At 40.2% G+C, this 19,640-nt stretch overlaps 1 protein-coding gene across 1 annotated transcript; it reads right to left on the reverse strand.

The window, feature by feature from the left end:
* Window positions 1-1,144: 1,144 nt before the first annotated feature.
* On the reverse strand, window positions 1,145-19,044 carry hsf2 (heat shock transcription factor 2). The gene is made up of 12 exons (XM_034580466.1): window positions 18,799-19,044; window positions 18,355-18,463; window positions 17,545-17,672; window positions 15,307-15,431; window positions 14,014-14,089; window positions 13,228-13,289; window positions 12,467-12,545; window positions 12,150-12,283; window positions 7,266-7,538; window positions 4,832-4,934; window positions 3,704-3,770; window positions 1,145-2,485 (listed from the first exon to the last, which is right to left on the reverse strand). The coding sequence occupies exons 1-12, from the start codon at window positions 18,889-18,891 to the stop codon at window positions 2,142-2,144; spliced, it is 1,593 nt and encodes a 530-aa protein (XP_034436357.1). The 5' UTR covers window positions 18,892-19,044; the 3' UTR covers window positions 1,145-2,141.
* Between the last annotated feature and the right edge of the window lie 596 nt (window positions 19,045-19,640).

A 19,640-nucleotide genomic window follows, 5' to 3' on the forward strand; every position in this document is an offset into this window, starting at 1 on the left:
TGCACTTCCACTGATTGTATATGGAGGGAATATTTAATAGTGACACAATCGTATATGTATATATAATTACATATAATATATAGGCCTATAGTTTTAAAGAGGAGAGAGAGACTAGGAACAGTTGTGCACCATCAGGTTTCAGCTCTGACTAGTTGTTATAATGAAAAGAATAAGAGTGATAATTATGGATGTTATCAATCAGAGCAGAGTTGTGACATCATAGAGGTGGCCCCAAGGAGCTGTAGCTGGAGAAGGGCAACTGCACGGTCTGACTGCAGCCGGGTCACCGCCACGAGGCTTTAAGGTCACGTGACTTGGTAATGTTTAGATGAAATGAAGTCAGACAAACATTCTTCCGGCACTGCTCGGCTCGCTTCCCCCACCTAACATATCCCTTGTACGTTGGAAGCTCTTCTGCACAATTTAAGTTTCCAACTACCATAGATTTTAGCGGATATTAGGGACACATCTTCAGTTGTGTACCTTAGCGTCATCAGGTGTTTTGGCCTTTTAATCACAAGGCACCCTCTTCTAAGGCAGGCCCACCACAGGTTGATCAGGTTTTATTAGATTACGTCTGAAGAGGAGAACACAATTGACTCCAATTGTATTGGATTCTGCTGCAATTAAGTCTACCCTTGAAACTCCACAAGAGTTTTGTGGACTCAAAAACTTCACCCACCCCTCCATCGACATAGTGGTGAGTAGATAATGAGTGAATTTTCATTTTTCAGTGAACTATCCCTTTAAGGACCCTGGCACAGAACACAGCAGCCATCAATAACAATGCAATTTGACCTTTGCCAATTTAATGCATAGGAGGGAATCAGCTTAGCAATCAGCTGATGTGGGCTGGCACAGAGAACTGCTGCTGTCAGCTGACATACTGGATTGCGGCTGAGCTTGACTTTGAGACCTGCCTGAACAAACACTATGGTCTCCTTTTTTATTTGTTTTACATCCGAGACCTTGCTTTGAAGAAAACAGTTGTAAAAATAGAGTACTGGAACCATCAAAAAGAAGCAGGTTTCATTTCCAGACAGGAAAGTTTATTTATCTTCAGATTCCTGTTTCTGCCCAGATCTCAATCTATTTCAGGAGCTGTAACAGTTGCTCAACATGTTGATATACAGGATTTATTCTCAGTATATGAAGGGCATCTCAAAAATCTATTTGATTTGCATGTCGGTAAAAGTATATATTGTTCAGGGCAGTTTATATGACAATTCAAACTTGTTTACACAAATGGCTGTTTCCGAATAGAGAGACAAGAGTGAATGTGTTCCAGGGATGCAAGAAGCTGATAAATGGAATGTTCTGAACCTGGAGCATAGTTTACTCTGCTTCTAAAAGGCTTGTTGGAAGGTTGCACAGCTTCCCACACACTCTTAGGATGTTGGATTAAGGAGGTCTGTGTCCAACCAGTTCAGTAACCTTCTGAAACATTCACCCAAGATTCACCCCCCCCCCCCTCCTCCTTAAAATGATGGCTGGCTTCTCACTCCACCTTCCAGTGTGGCTGTTCTGAGACCATATACCATTGTAATGACTATATAGAACAAAGCTACATTTCATGGTTTTGTAATGTTTTTAATTAGAGATTCGAGAGGTTTCTACAATTCCCATCATGCTTGATGGGAGATATAATTGAAACTATAGTGCTGTCAATGGGTCCAGATGTTACCATGGATTTGCAGACAACAATTAGCTGGAATATTGCTGACACAGACGTTAAAATGGTGACCTAAGGATATTAGGAGACCTTTTATCTCCACCTTTTATCTTTTAAGAACTTAATACACATTTATCCTTCATACATGTCTTCTGTTTTGACTGAGTGATACAAATCATATCTGTTAGGGGTAAAAGGATAACTTTCCAGAGGTTCTTAAACTATTAATGTATGTGAAAATTTCTCTCAAACTCTAGTCTTGCATGTAAAAATGTGTAACATGGTACAAACTGCAGTTGTTCTTACACTAGCCTAGTGTTGCCTTCCCTTTGGTTACTGCTTCTCAACGAAAACACACACGTCATGCCAGAGAGGTGAGGAATATTATCACACAATGTCAGCATTATCTGGAAGATGGAAGGGGCACAGACAGTGAACCAATATCAGTGTGACTGGCATCAGTGTCTGCTCACACTCTGTCCAGCTGGGTGGAGTCGACCTCCAATCCAACAGGAGTCAGTTCACACAGGTAAAAGAGTGTGTCCTCGCTGGCCTCCGCTTCTGTCAGAGGCTCCAGGCGGACAAAAGAGTTGCGGACTGGCTGTTTGGACTCCAGGCTGGTGTCCAGCAGCTCTGAGGGGGGACCAGCCTCCACAGAAGCACTGGAGCTGGAGGAGGGCTGAAGGTGAGTGATGGAGAAATCAGAGGAGCTGCTGCTGCTGCCACTGGTGCCTGGGTCCAACTCTGGAGGAGGGGTGCAGCCATCAAGGATGGCCAGCAGGGGGCAGGAGGTGTACTGGATTAACTGCATATCTGAACAAAAACAAATGGTCAAAAATCGAAAATCATAATCGATAATCACCATTTGCCTGACTGTAATCACGCAACAATTTTCATTTGTTGTAAAGAGAACTACACATTACACTTTGTGCTGATGTAACACACTGCGGATGGCCAACAAACTGATGGACACAGCGGAATAATTGTGTGGACACATGCTGCTTCCATTCAGCTTACAGGGCTCACTGAAAGCTCTGAGGAGGATGAAATTGATGTATCTTCACTGTCTCCACACCTCAACTCAACCTAACACAATGAAGTGAGGGATCATGGTGGAACAGTAACTAACACACAGATTGTCTTCTTAAAATCTTTCACTGATATAAAAAGTACAATAAACTGGTGCCTAATGTAATTTATGAATGTATCTGTCATGCATCTGGGCCAACATTCTGGACTATTGGGCTACAGTAGGGTAACGTCTGGCTGCCTGTGCAGCACGTGACGACTGGGTCGCTGCACTGCTGTGTCTCACTGGCGTCTGTTGCTCACACAGAGAGCGTGCCTGCTATGTGTTCTGGTATGACTAGTGTATTTCCTCTAATAAAAGTAATTGCCATGACACTGCAACATTTCCATTGTTGCACAGATTACACCCAGCTGTAATTACCTGTGAGGCCTGAATCACTTAGTTAAACTTCAGGAATGTCTTTAAGACATTAAAGCCTGGATGACTCATAACACTTTACATCTAAATTCAGACAAAACTGAAGTCAATGAACTTCATAGAAACATTATTTGGAATTATGTTTGGAGTGTGTCAATTGACTCAGACATAAAACAAGTCTCTAGGACAGCCTTCTTTCACCTGCGGATTATCATGAAAATCAGAAACCTCCTGTCTCAAATGGATGCTGAGAAACTGGTCCATGCTTTTGTTACCTCTAAACAGCATTATTGTAATTCTTTATTATCGGGATGTCCTAGTAAGTCTGTGAAAAGCCTCCAGCTGGTCAGAAAATGCTGCAGCATGAGTGCTGACAGGAACTAGAAGAAGAGATCCAATACTCCAGCCTTAGCTTCTCTGCATTGGCTGTCTGTAAAATTATCACTATGGATTATTTAGTGTAGATTTTCTTCATTGAAAATGAAACCTACAGCACAATGAAGTGTGCAAAGAGTGAACACTTTCTAATGCCACTGTATGTCAGTGGAGGTTAGGCTGTGAATGTGCAAGTATTCTCAACTTACCGGTGTTTTCTTCTTCTGTCCTGCCTCTGTTCAGCTGTGCAGTGTTCTCTTTGGAGGGCACAGTCTCCTACAAACACATAACAGCTTCAAAACCCCCCAAAATTACAGACTAATTTTCAAAAATGTAGATATAAATGACAGGTTTACTTTTTTTTTCTAGTCTGTTATAGACACAACAATAGTGACATGTCTACATGTGCAGTCTGTACTATTCTCAGGCAGCTCCACTATAAATACAATGAGAGAAGTGTTTTTCTACAAAAGTCTCTTTCTTACTTGTATGACTTGGAGTACATATGCTCCCCTGGACTCCTGCTCTAAATATGTGTAAATTATGTGCATATTGTGATGGGTTGACTTTTGTATTGTTTCCATTGAAGTTTCTTTCCTTTGTAAAACCTCAACCATTACAAAAGGCTACACACTTAAAATACACCCCTTTCCGTTTGAATACCACTCGACAGAAATTCCGCAAAATCCAAAGTGAGGGCACAGCAGGGTATCGCCCGCTGGATTCATGGCAAGCGAGTGGGGGGAATGAAGACGCTTTTATCACGCAAACAGATGCAAAAAAGAAAAAGAATAAAAAACCAAACAAATATCTCTCGGTGAAAAAGCGGAGCCACACACGAGTGACATCGACGAATATGTCAAGAGAGTTTGCAGTGATAAGAGTCGATACCAGTGTCAATGTGCTTTAACCAAAATCACGTGATCTCCGCAGCAGAATTAATAGATGACATCCTGCCTCTGTCACATTTTACCATGTCGGAGTATCCTGTCAGAGTGTCCTCCCTTTCCACTTTTCCTTAATTTCTAATACTTTTTTTTATTGACTATATGTTATCAGGTGAACAAAATAATAAAACTAAAAAATAATCAATATCAGTCAGTGTATATGAAGAAATAGTTGCATTAGAATGTACCAAAGGCCCCACATTTGGCCAAATTATTTCTCCGGACTCCCCTTGCTAGCTTCTCTATATACTTGTGGAAAGCCCTGCAAGTTTCACACTTTCTACAACAGTGCTATCTTTAGAGCAGTAAATATGTGAAAATTGTCAGAACAATTGTATAAGGAGGTATTGACCATCTTAATGTTTTTGTGTGAATGGGATTTCATTTTACCTCTATGGCATCAAAATCAATGCCAAATTGCTTTCCATATAGCATGGACTGGAAATCCTCCAGAGTGCAGTCAATACTGTCCAGATAGTCCATCAGCTCCATCCTGACAACACACACACAGACACACAATGCTCCATTACTAACACGTAATCAGGGACATGCACAGACATTTTGCGGGGCAGGGGCTCAAGTGACAATAAGGGAACCTCTCATAATTATGTATTGATTTTGCCAATATCAAATTTAAGCAGTGGGCTTGGCAATGCACATACAGAGCCTTGTCATTGTGTTGCAGTATTGTTCACTGCAGTCCTGTGTATTGACCACTCATATTGGCAGCACCATCACAGCCTTGACCACACGCTTCGGATCTGTAGGCCATTGTTCTTTAGCAAGTCAGGAAGTGTTTTCTCCATCTCCTCATCTGTTGTTTTTTTAGACATTGAAGACATGGAGGAAGCGCTCGTTGACTTCCATTTCAAACACATCACGCACGACAAAAGAGACCTGCTCGCAATGAGATACATCAGTGGTTTCATCTAATAGTACTGAAAATATATTGGCCACCTTTATTTCTTTCCTTATTTCTCTTTTTGTGAATGGGGCCAGAGCTTTTATGAAATCATTTTGTGTTCTGTTTGAGAGGAGTGAAACATGACACCTCTTCTTACCCTTTTTCTGGTCATTATCCAAATGTAGCCTGAGTACACTGTCATACTGGCTCAAGAAAGTTGCCCTGGTTTGAGCTTGTGGCAGACTCGCCATCACCATTGAAAGACTTCCCTTGTCGTGCAAGATATAAAATGATGTCACTTAATCAGGTCAAAATTTCAGTTTCTTGGTTTTTTCGCTCTCTTATTGCCTTGCCTTGACCATCTGATACTTTAAAAGCTGCTTGTAAAGCACTCTTTTTGTATGTGTTCCATCGCACCAGGCTTGTAAAGAGGGCCTCTGAGTCTGCATGCTCCTGCATTTTTAAGTCCCTTTTACCAGTTGTTTACCACAGCGACTCTCCAAGCACTGTTACTGTACCTTTATTCATTAAGAAAAAGCCGACAACTGAAGCAGCACATACTGTCCTTACTGTCGGGCTAATACTCCAACCATGGCTTATTTTCATTCCACTTCTTTTTGAATGATCGGCCTTCAGTATTTTGGGGAAATCTAAGGACAGGTATGCATGGTCCTCTATCAACACACATTTTCACATAGCTGGCATCACACTTGAGATCAAAAGCTTGGTTGTGGGTGGGATCTGTTGGATACTTTAAGGATGCAATTTTTCTTCAACAATACTCAGTTTTCTCAACCTCACCTTCTTCTATGACTTCCTCAAACGCAACATTATCCACCATTTCCACTCCTGTGGCCTCTTCCTCTTCAACGCTGACAGTGATTTCCTGATCATCTTTGGTCTCTTCCTGAGGTGTGGCCTCTAAAGCCTCCTCCCGTCTCTCAGTTGTTGCTTGTGAGATCTCTACTGCTCTCTAAGGTGTAACACTTTCAACATCTGAATCATCTATTCTCTCTTCTGTGTTGCTGCTGGTACTTGTTTTTAACCATTCATTTAGAGATTTGCTACTCTTGGGTGTTTCCTGGCACTCCTTCTCCTTCCTGTGCAAACAGGAATATAAATTAAATTTAAGCTCAAGCCCCCTTTGATGTCTATGTGTGCACGTGCCAGCACATAATATTAAAGTATTAAAAATAATCCTCACAAGGTGGGCCTGAATGAAATAACCCGGGGAACATTCTTTACAGATTGGTATATCATACATTGGTGAAATGTTTCCTTTCCCGACAGAGGGTGTGCAGATCATACTATAAGTTCCAAACAACAGCCTCACAGATTTCTGGAACATCCCTACCATGTTACCATGACCCACTTAAGCCTGGTGCACTAGAGGATTTTCAACTCTTAACCAATTATAAAAAATTGGGAGGCCACAGACTTAAATGACAGATTTACCAGATTTGTAATCTTATAATCACCAGAGTACAAACACAAGACGATTTAGCCACAACGTAAGACCACACACTTGCCATTTGTAGGAAACAATTTCACAGTGGCAAATCCAGAGACTTGGAATATCACAGAAACTCGCATGAGTCTTTAGTATTGTTATTGCAGTTGGAAACTAACTTTTCAGTGCCGTACCGCCAACTACTGAACTGGAGTGGGGAAAACTTGCATGATTAAACTAGACTTCAGAAGAAAATCAAACATGGAGGGCCAACATCTTCAGTTCTGTTTTGCAGCGAAAAACAAGCCAAAAAAATCTACTAATTAGTTATTTGTAGCCATTAGTTGTCCGACATTCTGTTATCCTATGGCTCAATTGCTACTGAATTTGAATGGCCCTGATATGGAATAACCAGCTCTTGAAAAAAAGGGAAAATAATTTACTTATATAAAGAACAGGTTGCCACGTACTTGCCAAGCAGGTTGATGTTCTGTGATATAGCTCCGTTTTCATTCAGTATGGAGTCCATCATCTTGAAGGGGTCCTCCAGACTGAGGCCTGAGGGTTTATTGAGCTGCAGGGCGCTGCTGGTTGGGCAACTGCTGTCTAACATGCTGCTCCTCTGGGCATCCTCTGAAGATGCTGGCACACCAGCCTCTGTCTGTTTGTTGTCTGTGCAGGTGGTGCTCACCTCCGTCTCCGCTGCACAGCTGTCCAGCTCTACTTCCACGATTTCTACATCACTGGGGAGGGTAGTTTCAAACAGCATGTCATTAACTGAGACACTCCTGACAAGTACTGTCATGTGAAAAAATTAGGATACCCAATTCAATATTCAGTTATATATTAAGAAATATCAACATGTGAATATTAGATGTTTTTCAAATTATATCTATAGAGAAAGGTGATGTAATAGCATGATGTAACAACAAATTCACTTTCTTATTACTTGTGACACCACCCTTGACACTATGCCCTAATAGCTAGTATTTCCCCTTTTGTCTGTAATAATCACAATGTTTCCAATAACTGTCTACTTGTCTCTGACATCAAATTTTACCCAACTCTAGATTTTTTTCAGCTGTGTAATGTTTTATTGGTTTCTTGCATGAACATCCCCTTTCAAATCACCCAATGGTCGCAATAGGACTAAGATCTGGGTTTCCACTTGGCCATACCTGAACTTTACCAGAGTTACTGGAATGTTTTGGGTCACGTCATGTTGCATGGTTCACTTTCACTATCTGGGTTAGATGGCCCAATGTGTGGTTGGACCAGATCTTCCAATTTCTCTGTTCTTTTTGGCCAGGCCTCCACACTCCCACAGATTATTTTAACATTATTTGTTTCTTTATTTAGTTACTTTATGATTTGTTTTAACCGTGACTCTTGTATGTTGCGGTCACTAGGTTGAGCCAAACTAAATTTTTGAGGATGTGGCCGTAACACCTGGAAACATGCACATGTGAATCTGCCTCATATCCCACCCTCTACATGCCCACATTCAAGCATAAATAGTCAATGAAAGTACCTTGTGAATGCTGAATGATAGTAATGACCCTGCTGATCTATGATTTTTATGGCGAATGGTGGAATCATACAAGGAGACGACCGACTTTTCTGGCTCCTAAGTCGAGGTGCTCATGAGTGACACATTGCTTGGTTGCCACAGCAGTGGTATCACTTACAAATGAAAATGCAACGACTGGCAAGGTGTTGCAGCTGAGATTAATGCAGTGAGGGTGACAGAGAGGACAGTGCCTGAATTGAAAAAGCAATATTTAAAGAAAAAAATCTAAAACCTAAAGTGTTTTCTGAGGAGAATCACCAATGTTTGCTAAATTATTATTATTATGTGGAAATGGAAATATTACAGGTGAACACAATATACACTGCTCAAAAATATTAAAGAACACCTAAATCACACCTCAGACCTTGATGAACAAATTATTGAAAGTTGAAAATCTTTACTGGTGCACATGTATAATTTGTTGAGAAAAAAATGACACAACAATGGTCAATGGAAACCAAAATCATCAAAACCACACCGAAAATCGGAGTAAAAAATTGCATCACAGGCTGATCCAACTTGCGTGAATTTCATCATGGCAACTCAAATGATGCAACTCAGTAGTGTGTATGGCCTATGCTTGTCTGTATGCACTCCCGACAACGTCTGGGCACGCTACTGATGAGATGGCAGATGGTGTCCTGAGTGATCTCCTCCCAGACCTGGATCAGGGCACCATTAAGCTCCTGGACAGTCTGTGGCGTAATTTGGCGGCGTTGGATTTAGGTCAGGGGAATGTGAGGGCCAGTCAATGGCATCAATGCCTTCATCATCCAGGAACTGCCTACACACTCTGGCCACATGAGTCCTGCCACATTGTCCTGCCCCAGGAGGAACCCAGGTCCCACTGCACAAGCATAAAGTCTGACAATCACGCTGAGGATTTCATCCCGGTACCTAACAGCAGTCAGGCTGTTGGCTACGACATGGAGGTCTGTGCGACCCTCCAAGGATATGCCTCCCCAGACCATCACTGACCCACCGCTGAACTGGTCCTGCTGGATAATGTTAGAGGCAGCATAACGTGCACCACGGTGTGTCCAGACTATTTTACGCCTGTTACATTCCCCCGCACTCACCCCCAGAGCGCGATCACAGTGGGTTCACTGTGGTCTCAGCGCAGAGAGGGCTACCTGGTTGATCCTGCCAGTAGCATATGCTTGTCTCAAAGATTAAGCCATGCAAGTCTAAGTACACACGGCTGGTACAGTGAAACTGCGAATGGCTCATTAAATGTGCTCAGTGTGAACCTTCTCTCATCTGTGAAGAGAACGGGGCGCCAGTGGCGGACCGTCCAATTCTGGCATTCTCTTGCGATTGCCAATCAAGCAGCACGGTGCTCGGCTGTGAGCACAGGTCCCACTAGAGGACGTTGGGCCCTCATGCCACCCTCATGGAGTCTGTTTCTGGACAGTTTGGTCAGAAACATGCACACCAGTAGCCTGCTGGAGGTTATTTTGTCGGGCTCTGGCAGTGCTCCTCCTGTTCCTCCTCGCACAGAGGAGCAGATGCCGGTCCTGCTGCTGGGTTGATGCCCTTCTACGGCCCCGTCCAGCTCTCCTCGTGTAACAGCCGGTCTCCTTGTATCTCCTCTATGCTCTTGAGACTGTGCTGGGAGACACAGCAAACCTTCTTGTGACCGGATGCATGGATGTGCCATCCTGGAGGAGCTGGGCTACCTGTGCAACCTGATTGGTCTGCAGATACCGCCTCATGCTAACAGTAGTGACAAGGACACTAGCAGATCATAAAACTAGAGAAGAATCAGTCAGGAAGGACAAGGAGAGAGCAGCTGTCTGTGGCCAGCACATGTAAAACTATTCCCTTGCACCAAAGAAGGTGAAATGGATTCAAAATCACTTGTGCATCCTAAATGGACATTGTGATATCCCTGAAGTTTAACTGACTTGGTTTTATACTGTGATGATTAAGTGTTCCCTTCATTTTTTTGAGCATTGCATTTATTTATGTGGTCTCCATTCTGCACTCTGTGCACCTGACAGCAGTCATATTCACTGCAGCGAATTTATACAAAAACTATCAAAAAGTTGTACATGCACACAGTGTTATATATTATTAAAAACTATTAAACACTCAGTTGTGTAACTCTATAATGCCATTTAATGGTATCTGGTGTAATTGCTTTGAGTTGGCATACAACTTCTCTTTAAATCGATTTATAATATGGTTTCAATTCACTACCCCATGTCTGTGTTGCCTCTTTATCTTCTCAAAAATGTTTGTGTGCATAAGCCAGAGTTCGCTTACAGTTGTACACATTCTCCCATCAAGTTTGTTTTTATAGATCCCAACTTCTGCATGGAAAGTGGCGTATGCATTTTTCGTACCCCATTTTGTGCGTAACACACGTCTATAAATGAGGCCACCTGGTCTTTGTCCAAGTGTTCTCAGGCAAAATTCATTCTTACCCTTATGTTATTTTGTCAGGAAGGGTTTCCCCCTTGCACCCCACTCATGAAAATCAAACTTGTGCCGTCACTGATTGTAGATTTATGTAATTTGACAACTGTGATGACATTTAAGGATTTTTGTTGGAAACTTCTTAAAGCATCCTGCCGTCTACTCTTTGGCTGAATTTTCTAGGATGGCCTAACCTGCTTTAAATGTTCTCCACTTGTAATTACTTCCCAGACAGTGGGATGGCTGATATGAAATTCTTTTTAAAACTATTTATATCACTACCCAGAGTCATGTAGAGTCTACAGGCCTCAGAGAGCTCTTTGAATCTTACCATGGTGATACCACTCACTTCAGCAATCAAGAGCGAACAAAATGTTCCTCCAAAATGATCTGTAACAATGTTCTAATCATTTGCACTTGATAGGGTGCACCTGAATCTAATTTTTGGCATTTGAAATAGTAATGAATGTTGGGGCATCCAACCTTTTTCCTCACAATAAATTGCTTTCCACTTAATTACATTTTATAAATCATGACATTTTCAATCAAAAGACAATTATTTAGTTTTATTTGATTATTTATAATACCTTAATCTCTCAAATTAACCTCAAATATCCATATGTTTAACTATGTAAAAAAAACACGGATTAACAGGTGTGTCATTATACTAAGCTCCTCCACCTGCATAATATTATATTCTTTCCTTTGAAATTATTAAAAAATAAAACGCACAATGTATTTGCATGAGGGCATAAAATAATGCATACGTGACTTTTGTTAAATACAGAAATGGAAAACAAATGGCTCACATACTAAAGACTGATCAGCAGTATATATACATACATTATTATCATTATTATTATCAACATCATCATCATTATTGAGTTTAAACCTCGAGGAGACACACTGCTATTTTTTTGTTTCACTGTACTATCATTTGATGTTTGCTGCTTGTAGGATTTTTCATAACAATGTTGACCCATGGTTGTAAAACTATTCAGGGAGTGCCACTAGTTTCAGATGTGATAGAGCCCGGTGCAAATTGTGCCATAAATCAATGAGTTTGTGCAAAAATTTAAACCATATTTATATTTTTGGAACTGTTTGTAAAATCCTCAGTTAAGTATTTTTCATGGGGCTCAGTTGCATTTATTAGTGGAATTAATCTTCTGTCACTATGCAAGCAGTTTGTAGTAAAATAAATCATGACATATTCAGTGTGTTGTCAGCATTTGCACTGCTGCAAATCAGATACTATTTGTTTTGCAGCTGTTACCAGTTACCACATCATCTATGAGAAGGCATTTGAAAGCAGTAGAATAATGTGAATGTCACTTTAGAAGTTAAATGTTACTTGTCTTACCCTTCCTCATAGGCTGTAGGTGACCCCTCTGTGATCTCCGCCATCACCTCTGCATCATTCTCAGTCAAGTCACAGATGATAACATCATCCGATATCTCAGAGCCCTTCACACCATTCAGACTGTTGACAGATGGCTATACGGGACACAAAGAACACATCATATATTCAACATGATGTATTTAAAAACAAAAATAGCCACAAAGGCTTGAAAAGTAAAATTTTATAAATGATCGATATGAAAAATACATTGATTCATAAGTTATCATTATAAGCAATACCTCCCATGTTTGTATCACGAGGTTCTGTTATTTACTGACCTGTTCCACACACACTTTGTCATCATAGATCTGATGAATATATTTGGGCTTCTTTCCATTGCTGTTAATAAGAATTGGCCTGTTGACAAGACCGTGACACATTATCAAAGTTCACATTATGAGAGTGCTGAAATGGTTAGTTGATTTACGTGTGTTATTGAGAAAGATATCATGGTAATTTAAATTAGAAAAATCATGCATGTCATTCAAACAAAAATTTAAATGTTCTGCTGATTAATCTTTAAACATAGAGATTGGGTTTCATTGTATCTTTATCATGCATGATCAGTTAATCAAAAACACTGATCATTACAGATTGACTGGAAAAAGAAAATCACTATATTTACACAACAATTTGAAGACATGAAATAAATTCACATTCTGAGATGCCATAAACAGTTACACCACTGACTGGGAAAAGTTATGAAACAGATAATATCCCATTGTTACTGTGTAGAGCTAAATTTAAAGTGTATCTGAAAATGAGCAGTGTGAAAACAACCCATCAACAGTGGGGTAGGTAGTGGGAGTGAATCAGCAGTTATTCCAAATGTAACCATGACATGTTCGACCACCACAAGACAGTCAGTTTACAGAAACATACTGCACAATCGCCAGCTCTTTGCATTTCATGAGGCACCTCATTCAGTGGGTCATTCACGACTCACTAATCATGTCATCTGTGCCTCTTTAACAGCTGCAGGCACCGTGTTTGTAGGACCAGTGCTCTAACTATGATCCCAGTTGAAGGATGAACTCACCTCTTACGCTTTAAATTCAGGATGTGGTTGTTCTGTACTAATGTGACGATGAAATGTATCAGCTGAAAAAAAATAAAAATATTATGAGATACAACAGAAAATGCTGATAGATTTACAGCACAGACGCTAGTGCCTCAGTTCCACTTAGCTCTGTGTCCATACGTGGACCAGAAAGATATTCATTCCTATGGCAACCTATTTGATCTCCAATGTGTTGCAAAACTCCTCCTTTCCAGTATTTTTCAGTCTCAAATTTCCCGATATTGAAATTTTGGACATACCATATGTGCTTTTTGCCACAGGAAGATAGCATAAAAACAAATTAGCTAAAAGGCTATTTCATTCAAGTTTATGTTAAATTACAAATTTACTCAACCAACTGTTTTAATTGCTTGACTGCCGATAATATGTAAATACAGGGTTTATCAGTACATAAGAGTGATGAGGCTACTTAACAAAAACATTTGATTCCGTTTACCCACTGAAATAATTACAGCATATATTCAAAAATGATTCTCCTGGTAAAGGTGCACCACTCAGGACTGCTGATGATGACTCAAGCTAGCATGGGCAGAATATGAATAGTACTAATAAAAACTGAAATCTGTTTAGATATCTATTCTCTTGAATGGATGAATGATTAACTAATGTACTATGAACTGCAATCAAATTGTCCTCAGAAATATGGAGTTGTGCAAATGAATGCGATAGAGCTCACAGAAGGGATGTATTGTATGTGAAAACAGCTTCAGATAGTGTAAACTGATGGTCCAGTATAGTGCTCACCTTTTTAATGAGCTGTTGTTGGTGGGCATGTTTCTGTCTCAGATCTGAGATCTCCCTCCAGAGAGCTTCATTCTCCCTAAACAACAAAACAAGTTTCACTTACAGATAATCTACTGCACAACCAACCTTCCTGCCAAGGGCAGAGGATGTCACACCTTGTTAAAGCCCTATGAGACAAATTGTGATTTGTGAATATGGGCTATACAAATAAAATTTGATTGATTGATTGATTGATTTCTCCTGTGTCTTCTTACTTATTTTTCTTTACATACAATGTGATAATGTGGGAAGTTGTTTCTGACATTTCAACAGAAAGGTTTTTTTAAGAAAGACTTTAACACTGTGTGTGACCAGGACATATTATTTGAATCACACATAAAAAAGGACAGCCTTTATCATCAGGATGTCCCAGTAAAACTGTGAAAAGCCTCCAGTTGATCCAAAATGCTGCAGCACGAGTGCTGACAGGAACTGGAAGAAGAGATCATATTATGGGGCTATAGACCATTTAGTTGCATTTTGCAGATATGCCCCCAATTAATTTTTTTATATTTATATTTTAAAACATCATCGTGTAGGCCATCACGCGAAATACCTGGAGCGAGCAAGAATTTGTGTGTGTGTGTGTGTGTGAGAAATAGAGTAATGAGAGGCTAATGCCATCATTACAACATGGGCTTAAAACCCAGTGTAAATGACGCCTTTTCGAGTTGAATTTGAATGTTACACCGCACGAGCAGTATGGAGGCATGCTATGTTTTTTCTCTGTTGTTTTATTACGTCTGAAAAAGTGGCCACCCGTTACTTCGCTGTTTACCCCTGAAACTCCAAAAGTGTTTTTTTGACTCAAACACTTCACCCACCTCTCCATTGGCATAGTGGTGAGTAGATAATGAGTAAATACATTTTTTTTGGTGAACTATCTCTATAATTTTGCAGCAATACATAGCGGAAAACACTGATGTTCCACACATGCATGAAAACAGGACGTTTTTCAACACGGTGAAAAAGGAACAAAAAAGAGAAAACAATTATTAACAAGAAAAGGACCTGGAATACAGTAATTCACAGTCAGCAGGCCTGTAGTGCTGACCGTCTGCAAAGATATCCAGATGGACTTGATCTTGGGGAAACAATTAAATATATAACAGACGGACCCTCACAGCCACCAAACCCATAAATCGTCCTTAAGTTCCTTCTAAAATGACGGAATTCTCTAAATGCTCTAGGGTGGTTGGCTATGTGTTGGTCGTTTTCATTAGATATTGTTTTTGCACATAGCTTTACACATACCTCTTGAGTGTTGCCAGCCTGGCATCGATGTTCTCCTGTTTGCTGTGAACATTGTGGACACTCTCCAAGATTTTTGTCAGGTCATCCTGTCGAATCTTATTGTCCTCTGGCCGAGCATTAGAAACCTAAAAACACAATCAAGTCTTAGGTTTACAGTATCTCAACACTAGCAGCAGAAAAGGTGATTGTGATTTTATATAATGAGTTCTGCACAAGACATGCAAATGAGAAAAGGGAGAGGGGTTGATGTTCTCTATCTTGTCGAGCAATTAGTCTAAAATTACTTTCTTTGTCCTAACTCTAAAAACTTAGAAAAAAAAAAAAAACTTTATACATTGATTACCTAATTTGCAGTAACCCTCCATAGCACGACTTTGTCCTTTTTTTTACGCTTATCATAACATAAGTGTTATGAGTGTTTTGGGTCGTTGCTTCATTGTGGAGCTGTGTGATGGATTCTCTGCCCCCAAAACCCCATAACCCGTCTGTCAGTTGGTACTGTACCTAGCTTTACCCTGAATGTGGAAAGGTGAACCTGACAATGACTCATCACTTTACTTTTTGTGGAACAATGTTTGATGTAATTGAAAATGAGCATATTGTGGTTAGAGAAATGAGGTAAACCCTATTGAATAACCAAGATTTAATTGTTGAAAAGATGTTATCTGATTTCAATCCAAGTACAAAGAAACATTTCAACATTTATTACACAAACGTGTAAAATCTTTTGTGTCTTTGTTGAACACACAAATTAAACATTCACAGTGCTGGCAGAAAAAGTAAGGGATCCCCTGGATCTAAGAATTGGTCGGAGCTCCTTTGGCAGCAATAACCTGAAACCAGGATCAGAGCGGAGTTCAGAGGGAGTTTTAGACCTTTCCTCCAACAAAGCTGCTCAGACATATTATTAAGATGCTTCACTATCCAAACCACAAAACTAAAATACTGAGTTCTGTTTTTGAAAATGAATTATTAACAGGCCAGTACAGAGTTACATGAAACAAAATTATGTTAAATATTTTTTAATTTGAACAATTTATCTCTTAACCGCAACACCCCTAAAATCTACACAATTACCTGACATTATAAGTCATGCACAACTATAATAACAAAACAAACATGTTTTTCAGACAAACTGAAAATAAATAATGACATACACATATAAAGCCATTATCATTTCAATCATCATTTTGTGCATGTTAACACCGTAGTAACAAATCCACAGACAGTAATTTGACAGTACTATGTGTATGACAAATTTAATAACAGTGGTGGTAATAACCAATAAAACCAAGAACTTTCATTACCTTTGATTTCAAAGAGGGGGGTGCTGAGGTCTCTTCAATTTTGGATGTTCATTGCTCTTTGACAGGCAGTACTTGCATTATTCAGTGGTTTAAAATGATTCACAATGATAGCAATAGTATCATTTATCGCAATGATTTTTTGGACAAATTATCTATAACAAAATTTGATAGTGTGACGGACCTACTTTAATATTCTGAAGAATGCACCAAGTAAGAGGTTTACTTGTTCGGTTTACAGCTTTAATTCTCTGAGAATTGATTTCATATGCGAGCAAAATTGATATTGTACAATGAAATATCCTTAACTGAGTCGATATTGAATCTAATTAAAAATCAAATCGAAACCTTGTGAACTGGAATTGAATTGATTTGGGAAATCAGTGGCAATAACCCAGCCCTAGTTAAGAAATGACCAATATATATATGGGAACTGTCAAGAAAGGGTATAATAAGTGTATTCTTGCGGTGCCAAAAGGCACAGGTAAAATTTTTCTGGTACTAATTTATGTGCTGGTGCAGCTACAAGTTAGGCGCAACGGTGCAACCAATGTAAAAAGTTAGTCCAGAGCCCTGTTTTAAAAAAAATATAGAGCTACTGAAAGCTCTAAAACACACCTCTTGTCTGGTTTGATAAACTAGATTCCAGGTTTACTATCTCCTGACTCCAGTTTGTTTCAGTTGATGTCATTAGTTAAGGGGATCACATGCCTTTTCCAACCTAAATCAAATGAGAACAATGCTGTGATTTGTGTTATAAGGGATTAAGTAAAATAGAAAAATAAAGGTTTCACTTTTTTGCCACTGTACATATATGATTAGATGTTGTGGTATATCTGCTTGTCGAGCACTACTGGAGCCTCTTTAAGTCTTAAGGTCATTGGCAGCATTCTGCTGACTGATGGACAGAGAAATAACTAAAAGATGCCTCTACCTTCCTCTTGATGTTCTCCAGCAGGTCGTCCTGTCCATGTTTGAAGTAGGGGTGCTGAAATGCCACTGGACCGTCTCTCTCCTGTTTCACAATGCCTGTGTCAATGTGAATAACCTTACGGAATCCATCTGCATGCACACAAACACACAGGTGTAAACAACTTAAAAAACATCAAAAAGACACCCTCCTAAATGTATACAGTATATGCATATATGTATATTTTTACCCAGTCTGAATTTAAAGATGTGTGTGTGAGTACACAGGGCTCCGGAGTGCGACTATTTTAGTCGCACAGTGCATAGAATGTAGAGAAAACGCTGAAATCGACCCTGGTTCTGCCAAAGATTTGTTAGTAGCAGCTTCTACAATGTCAGGATATGACACTTTCCATAGTCCTGATGATAGGGAACTGAACACATTTAGGTTTTGGACTGTTTTCTGAATCAAACAAGCTATCTTTTCTTTTTATTTTCTCTGTTTGTGGACAAACAAGGATTGGGAAAATATCAGCAGATTTGTCAATAGTCGAAGCAGCTTCTGATTGCAAACTTGGTCGTGTCCCTGCTTCTGCTTGGGTGTAGGGGGGGGGGGGGCAATACTAGAACAATTACCTAACAAGGCCTAACTGGCTGCTAATCACAGTTCAGTTGCATTGAAGCTAATTCTAAAAGTACAGGTTACTACTTACCAGCCATCTGGGAGCCTGAATCAAACAGTTCCACCCAGCAGACACTCTGGGTCACTCTACAACTACTGCAAAGAACCAACTTGTGTCAAAACGTGTGAACGAGGTAAACAATGCGTTCTTACACATGTTGAGCTGCCTGATGAAACTGGCCATGTTGTTGTGCTTGAAGAACTTGGGGAGAATCTCTTTCGCAAAGCGCTGCTCGTCCAACACTCGGAAGCTGTTGCCCTCCTGCAAACAATCAGCAATGACGGTCAAAACGGGCTGAAGGATGTATTTTACATTTATACACTCCACATGGGGAGAGAGAGCTTTTCGGTGACTCGGGATCAAAATCTCAATAAAGCAGTGATGCTGGCATGACGCAGATATAGGATTTCGGAAACTTGCTGGCAGACAGAGCTGACAGTTGACGTATACTAACTGTTCCGTATGCTGACACGACTAGTTGGGTGGCCCGAAGATGTCGGGCCGGTGAACAACAAACTGTTTGTCAAATGAAGGCTGTCTAGTTGTGTACTTGGCGTTAGCATCCTGATGGGATAACGGCGCTGCTTTAGCATCACCTGACTCCAGCAGATTAATTCATTGGTGTCCGCATCCTCGACCAGCGTCCACAGCTTGGCGAGGAAAGCCGGGACGTTCGAGTTGTGCTTCATCTTCCAAATGAAACAACGGAACTGAAACCACGCAGGGAGTTGTTGTTGTTCTTGTCCTTGTTCTTGTTGTTGTTCTTCTGCTTCTTCTGCTTCTTCTGATGTTTAATGGCGCGTGGCAAACAACTTATCGGTGCTTTACCGCCACCGTCTGGAAAGGAGTGTGGGCCAGGTTGGCTATATATACCTACATTCAGTGTTAGAGTCATAGACTTTTTAAGTGTCTGTCTCTGGTAGTATAGACAGACTAAGAATATATGCTCCACTGTTTCCTGCTGATTCAAACTGTCACATCTGCCTGGTCATTATCTTAAAGGTGCTGTTTAGACCTGTATGACCAAACCTCATTCTTGATACTATAACATCTTCCTTGGTGTCTCTGGTGGCTCATTTCACCTACTTTCTTTATTAATAATACAGTATGTGCTATCTCTAAAATTATGTTTTGTCTTGTGTCTGAGTGACTATTTTGGATGCTTTCAAGGCCACTGCTTGAATCTGAACATATCAATACTTTGATTGGTTCTTTTCTTTCTCAATCCAGTTTACTGCTATATTTATGGCTAACAGTTCCACCGTACACACTGCCAGGTTATCACTAACCCTTTGTTTCTTATAATGACCATCTCTGGTATGATGAATGCTACTCCAACTTTATTGTCCTGTGTTTTTGATGCATCAGTAAATATTTTGGTGTATTCTGGATACTTTACTTCTAAGTAACTACCAACTTGGTTTAGGTGTATTCCTTC

This window comes from Hippoglossus hippoglossus, chromosome 24 (assembly GCF_009819705.1).
Source record: "Hippoglossus hippoglossus isolate fHipHip1 chromosome 24, fHipHip1.pri, whole genome shotgun sequence".
Classification (NCBI taxonomy): domain Eukaryota; kingdom Metazoa; phylum Chordata; class Actinopteri; order Pleuronectiformes; family Pleuronectidae; genus Hippoglossus; species Hippoglossus hippoglossus.

What these genes read in the sequence shown, in the direction of transcription:
- hsf2 (XM_034580466.1), bottom strand. Translation starts at nt 18,891, where the DNA reads ATGAAGCACAACTCGAACGTCCCGGCTTTCCTCGCCAAGCTGTGGACG. An exon ending in CTGAATTTAAAGCGTAAGAG is followed by an intron (nt 12,546 to 13,227) that starts GTGAGTTCATCC and finishes TCTTGTCAACAG; the next exon opens with GCCAATTCTTATTAACAGCA. An exon ending in ACAAAGTGTGTGTGGAACAG is followed by an intron (nt 12,284 to 12,466) that starts GTCAGTAAATAA and finishes TGTCCCGTATAG; the next exon opens with CCATCTGTCAACAGTCTGAA.